This window comes from Osmerus mordax, chromosome 9 (assembly GCF_038355195.1).
Source record: "Osmerus mordax isolate fOsmMor3 chromosome 9, fOsmMor3.pri, whole genome shotgun sequence".
In the NCBI taxonomy this organism is placed as follows: Eukaryota; Metazoa; Chordata; class Actinopteri; order Osmeriformes; family Osmeridae; genus Osmerus; species Osmerus mordax.
In genome coordinates, this window is record NC_090058.1 from 197,520 (window position 1) to 203,253 (window position 5,734).

General features: G+C 38.6%; 1 protein-coding gene across 1 annotated transcript; it reads left to right on the plus strand.

Moving 5' to 3' along the window:
* Window positions 1-346: 346 nt before the first annotated feature.
* Window positions 347-5,529, plus strand: osr1 (odd-skipped related transcription factor 1). Its single transcript, XM_067243564.1, has 3 exons — window positions 347-574; window positions 3,707-4,389; window positions 4,818-5,529. Exons 2-3 carry the CDS (start codon window positions 3,719-3,721, stop codon window positions 4,948-4,950), a joined length of 804 nt encoding a protein of 267 aa, XP_067099665.1. The 5' UTR covers window positions 347-574; window positions 3,707-3,718; the 3' UTR covers window positions 4,951-5,529.
* Window positions 5,530-5,734: the final 205 nt, after the last annotated feature.

A 5,734-nucleotide genomic window follows, 5' to 3' on the forward strand; every position in this document is an offset into this window, starting at 1 on the left:
ATACACAAACCATTCATTAAGAAAGTTTAATTCGATTTTAAATTGGGAGTTAGTAAACTATAGGTACGGTACGGTCAGTTTGAACAAATCTGTTCAAATTTGACAAAACATCTAAATGTTTAGTGGATTTGATAACTGTTTAATTGCTAATGAAGTCTAAGCTCATTAACTCAGGCACGTTTAAAACTCAGCTATATCCACAAGACAACCAATTAATGTAGAGTGGATATAAAGGGGTTGGCTATATGGCGCGCATGTGCGAACGGTTTGATGTAAGGGGTTTGGCTGCAATAAGAGGTGGTTTGAATGCAGACCACAGACTAGTTACTGAAGACGTCTCAACTAGTTGAATTCAGAACGCGCGTGCCACGGTGGTTTGAGACAGTAGTTATAGAATTCTGTATGCGTACAGCTACTTAGTAAAGCTGAAGTGAACATGTTAGCTAAGGTGTAGTATCACTGCCGAAACTATCTAATCTATTAGCCTACACACTTTCTGTCATCTTGTATCAGTTCGCAGAACTTTCTAGAGGACCTCTTTGAATTCTGAAGGACTGACCTTACATTTGACCAGGTAAATTATTTATTTTAAGTTGTTTTACTGTATATCTATGTGGGAAAGCAGAATAGACGTCACTTGCGAGAGAGGATCTGGAAGTTCTTTCGCTAAAAACGCAGAATGGAAACCCTAATGACAAAATAGTGACATAGCTTCTTATTCGCAAAATTTCTGATAATCCAGCATACCCTCACGTTTTTTCAAAATTAAAATGAACAGACATGCCATCTACCCTTGCACACTTGGATTACTAAAACTTGAAAAGTATAACATTTGTGTTAAATGGTCCAAATGGTTCAGTGACTTATGTGTCATTCGCGGGCGTGCGACAGGTGGGATCTTTCCACGTATCATTTAGAACGGTGTAAATTGGATTGATTGTTTTTTGTTGCTTACTGTTGACTTAACAACAACAAAAATGATATGCATATATCATCACAAATACACGGTTTGGTAATTGTTTCTCTATGATGGAAAGGGATTTTATAAATGAGTGACCATTTGATAAAACGCTGACCAAAATTGAAAAAAATATAGCCTAGGCCTACTATATGTAGCCTATAGCTAAATCGAGACTTTATTATCAAGACTTTAACATTATAATATTTGGCGCCTTGCAATTTTCTACAGCAGTTTGCACCTTACCATTCAGGATATCAAGGTTGGATCAACCTTTTATCGTTTAAGATTATTCAATGTCATGGAAAACAATTTTGTCATGACACTTCCAACATTTATGATCTGTTATTTTCTATAATATTATATTTATTTTTAAACATTTTCAAAATATTCAATGAATCATGCTTTTCGAGTTTTTTTTAGGTGACATCAGTATTCGATTTCTCTCTATTTTATAATGCTAAAATAAGTAGTTTTTGCGCAGGTCCTTATTGCACATTGGCAGAACTGTAGGCCTAACTTTCTTAAGGAAATATAGCCTAGTATTATTCTAGTTATTAAACATATTTTTCTTGACAAATGAGGGAAAAAGTGAAGGCACACAATACTTAACATTCGAATGTCCCTATATAAGGGCCTATATCTTTTACATTTTTCAGAGAACAGAGTACTCTGTACTGTAATCCATGTGCAAGTTCAAGGATCAGATTCAAACAAATGAATTTAAGTAATATTTTTCCATTGTATTTTTTATTGGGTCCAATAACCTAGTAAACCCTTTTGATTGAATGCATGATGTGCTGTACAATTCTGTACCTATTTACAAGACAACACAATGTTACAAGCTAATCTCAAATTATCAGAAAAATAGATATAACCTATGTCCTAAACCAATTTAAAGAAAACTAATTACAAAGCAAAGGCAACCCCCTAACCTTTTTCAGCAACTCTTCTATGATAAACCACTCGCTGGTGGTAGTGAACTAAATAATATTTTGGGAGTAGACCTATCCCAAAATTGAAATGGATTTGACTTTTTGCTAACACTAATGCAAAATGCTATAACATTGCAGTGTGTAATTAATGTAGCCTATCTAACGGCACAGAGCTCAAGATGTTAAATTGAACCCTAATTTGATGGCAAATTTTTTGAAACATTTCCAGATAAACGAAGCACTTGTTTCCTTAATGTAAAGTAATTAGACTATTAACTAAATTAAGCGGCGTCTCATTCCACACGTTGGCTTTCTGAGGTGTGGAGTCTGACAGCCGACACCAAAAGAGCGGGAGGCAGTAGTGTCGCTTGATTGTTGAGTCGTTGTGACGGTATGTTGACATCAAAGGGTTAAGGATACCAGACTGCTCGGGAATAACCACTGATCTCCCCTAATGACCTCCTAAGTAAAAGTCAATTACTTCTGCGTCATGATCAGAAAGGAGCGATCCACAGGGGAGGTTTTGAGCTTCAGCCGTTGTAATGAGACCATTTCAACTTCATGTACTGCTTCAGGCCAGTTCGCACTCTACAGAACCTAATTTTATCCACCAGAAGTTCATGCATTTCTTGATAAATAGTAGGATACTATAGTCTTCAAGTTGCATTATTGCTATCATGTTTTATTTCATTTTGGGATAGGAAGTTATATATGTTTTATTTACGCCCTTTCTTGTTTTTAACCTGTAGCACTTTGAGATTTAGCTAAATTTAAAGTTAATTACAAATACAGTTATTATTATTATAAGTTCAAACTGCTGTCAGTCTAGGTTTCCATAATAAAGTATAAACCAGCATTGAGGTTATGACAGTTTTATTTGAAAAACCCAAGACGACTTGCATCTTATGACACATATATAACCAAACAAAGACTAACAAAATGGATTACCTCTAATGCTTTTTCTATTGACTTCCAAATTGTGTCACACTGCTTATTAAGGTGTGGCATTGGTCATGTGATTAGACTGTGACGGATGATGACTGCCATGGATCCTGTCCATCCTAAGCATTGTAAAACAAAGAGGCATTATTGTTCATTGTTTTTTTCTCTTATCAAACAGTCATGGAGGTATTTTGTTCTGTGAATGGTGTCATTATATTCACCTGAGATGAGCAGTCCCAGGCATGTTCTCTGGGAAGAGGAAACACCCACACCAAACACAGGGTTGTATGGGTTTGAGTGTGTCTGTGTCTGGATGTGTCAGTACTGTGGATTGATTTGTGTGTGCATTCCCTGACACATGCTTGACACACACACGCTTACACACACACACATACACACTTGTCATGTCATGTCATGTCGTTCATCGTGTGTATTTCATTCCATTGTGTCATCAGGGCCAGTGCTGTGAGCTGGAGGCTCCAGTGGCAGACATGACTGGTGGAGACACATTTTAACACTCTCAGATGCAACAAAGCTCTGACAAAATCAGCTCCTGAGATAAACGGATTCCTTTGTTGTCTACAGTAGTGCTTTTGGTGGGGGACATGCACCACTTTAATCCGTTGATAATGAGGTCTCTTGATCATCTAGCTGGACTTCTTGTGACTTTTTGTGAATTGAGGTGTGGCACGGAATGTGTGTCCGTATGTGTATTGGGGGATGACATTAGCATTAGCTAATCACAATCAAAGTGTAATTGTGTGTAAGTGTATTCACAACAGCAGAATACAACATAAAACATTGGAGTTGCATGATAAACATGTTAGTTTGTTTTTACTCAACTTTAAACTTATTTTCTTTCATATTCCAGGGGCAACCAACCATGGGAAGCAAGACTCTTCCAGCCCCAGTCCCGCTCCACCCCCCCATACAGCTGGCCAACTACTCCTTTCTCCAGACCTCCACTGGCATCCAGCTCCCCATGGAGCAGACCCCTGGCATCTACAGCTTCAGTGCCCTCCATGCCATCCACCTCCATCAGTGGACTCTAGGCTACCAGCCCTTCACCCTGCCCCGTGGCACTTTCTCCAAGCTGCCTGCCCTCATGGATGGCTGTTTATCCCCCATTCCCATCTTCCCCCACCTGCTCCAGCCCAAGCTGGACTATGCCTCTGCCACAACAACAGTGGGTTTGCTTCAGGGTTTGAAGAACAAGCCTCGCTTTGACTTTGCCAACCTGGCAACAGCTGCCACCCAGGAAGACCCTCTGAAGGACCTGAGCATCACCGGGGTGTTGGCAGCCTCGCCTGGCCACGCAGCCACAGGGGGCTGTCTCCTGGATGCAGCCAAGCTCTGCTCCCCTGAGCGCAAGCCCAGTCGAGGACGGCTGCCATCAAAGACCAAAAAGGAGTTTGTGTGCAAGTTCTGTGGTCGGCACTTCACCAAGTCTTACAATCTGCTGATCCACGAGCGAACACACACAGACGAGAGGCCCTACACCTGCGACATCTGCCACAAAGCCTTCCGGAGGCAGGACCATCTCCGGGATCACAGGTGGGAGGATTCGTTCTCCAATAAGAAATGCTGTATTTTTATGCAGTGTAAAAATATTTACAATTCAGTTGTGCACGGACAACAATACGGGCTAATTCCATATCATCTTTAGTTCTTAAAAACTTTTACGTAGCCTAACAGACAGTCCTGCATACAATACATCTCAAAACTAATAGGAAAGTACTATTAATAGTATTGTACTGTATAGTAACTTGGAAACATGTGCTGCAGTTTCCAGATAGTTACATCTATAGAATTTAAAATAAATTTAAAGAGATCTAAAGTTATCTGGTAATAACACTGCATGTTTCTGAATTCAAGTCGTTTTTTATTGGATGACATAATAGTGTGATTTTTTTTTTACCTGTGAAGGGATGTTTTAGATTTAAATATGCGGCTATATCATTGTCTCTCTCTGTCTCCCCTAGGTACATTCACTCCAAAGAGAAACCCTTTAAGTGTCAAGAGTGTGGAAAGGGATTTTGTCAGTCAAGGACTCTGGCTGTCCACAAAACATTACACATGCAGGTCAAAGAATTAAAGACACCAAAGTTCAAATGAAACCCCCCAGGATTAAATAAATAAGATAAATAACAGGAGGCACTGTGAAGGACCAAATAAGAACACAACTGAAGATGTTTTCAAGCTCAAGTGTCAGAAGTGTTCTGTATACAATATCTTTCCAAGACAGAGTGGGATGCAAAAGTATGCTACAGTGAAAAGAACACCACTGTGTCTCACCTGTAAGATGTTTTTATTGATGGACTTTGGAAAACCCTGGATCTATTGCTTATACACAACATTTAACTCCATTGAGTTTTTGTGTCACTATTGTAGCTGCTTATTCTAAGTGTTGATCCAAACATAAAAAGATGATCCAAGTCTTATGCAGTTTTTGTAAACAGCACAAAAAAATGGTTAAAGCCATGCAGGCATAGTTGCCTTTTCCTCCTAAAAACATTCCAATGATACTTTTGTACAGATATCTTTTTATAATTATATTTTTGCACTTTAAGCTGATTACTCATTATCTACATATATCACTGGATTCCCTATTTTCTAAATAAATAGTCATTTTCTAAACAAAATACATGTTATATTTTAAATTGTGATTTATTAGCAAAAAGAAAAATGTTGTACAGGTCCTTATTTTATTATTAAAAACATTTTGCTGAAATGGATCCCTTGCTTGAAAGTTTTATTGTGACATTTCAGAAGTGTTTAGTGTCCTGTATGTGAAAGTGTGTGAGAAAGATGCACTGTGTGGCCAACAGTATGTGGACCGCACTCAGTATACAGACACCTGTTTGTTGAACCTCTCATTCCACTCTGCCTTCTCTTTTCT

What these genes read in the sequence shown, in the direction of transcription:
- osr1 (XM_067243564.1), top strand. Translation starts at nt 3,719, where the DNA reads ATGGGAAGCAAGACTCTTCCAGCCCCAGTCCCGCTCCACCCCCCCATA. An exon ending in GACCATCTCCGGGATCACAG is followed by an intron (nt 4,390 to 4,817) that starts GTGGGAGGATTC and finishes TGTCTCCCCTAG; the next exon opens with GTACATTCACTCCAAAGAGA.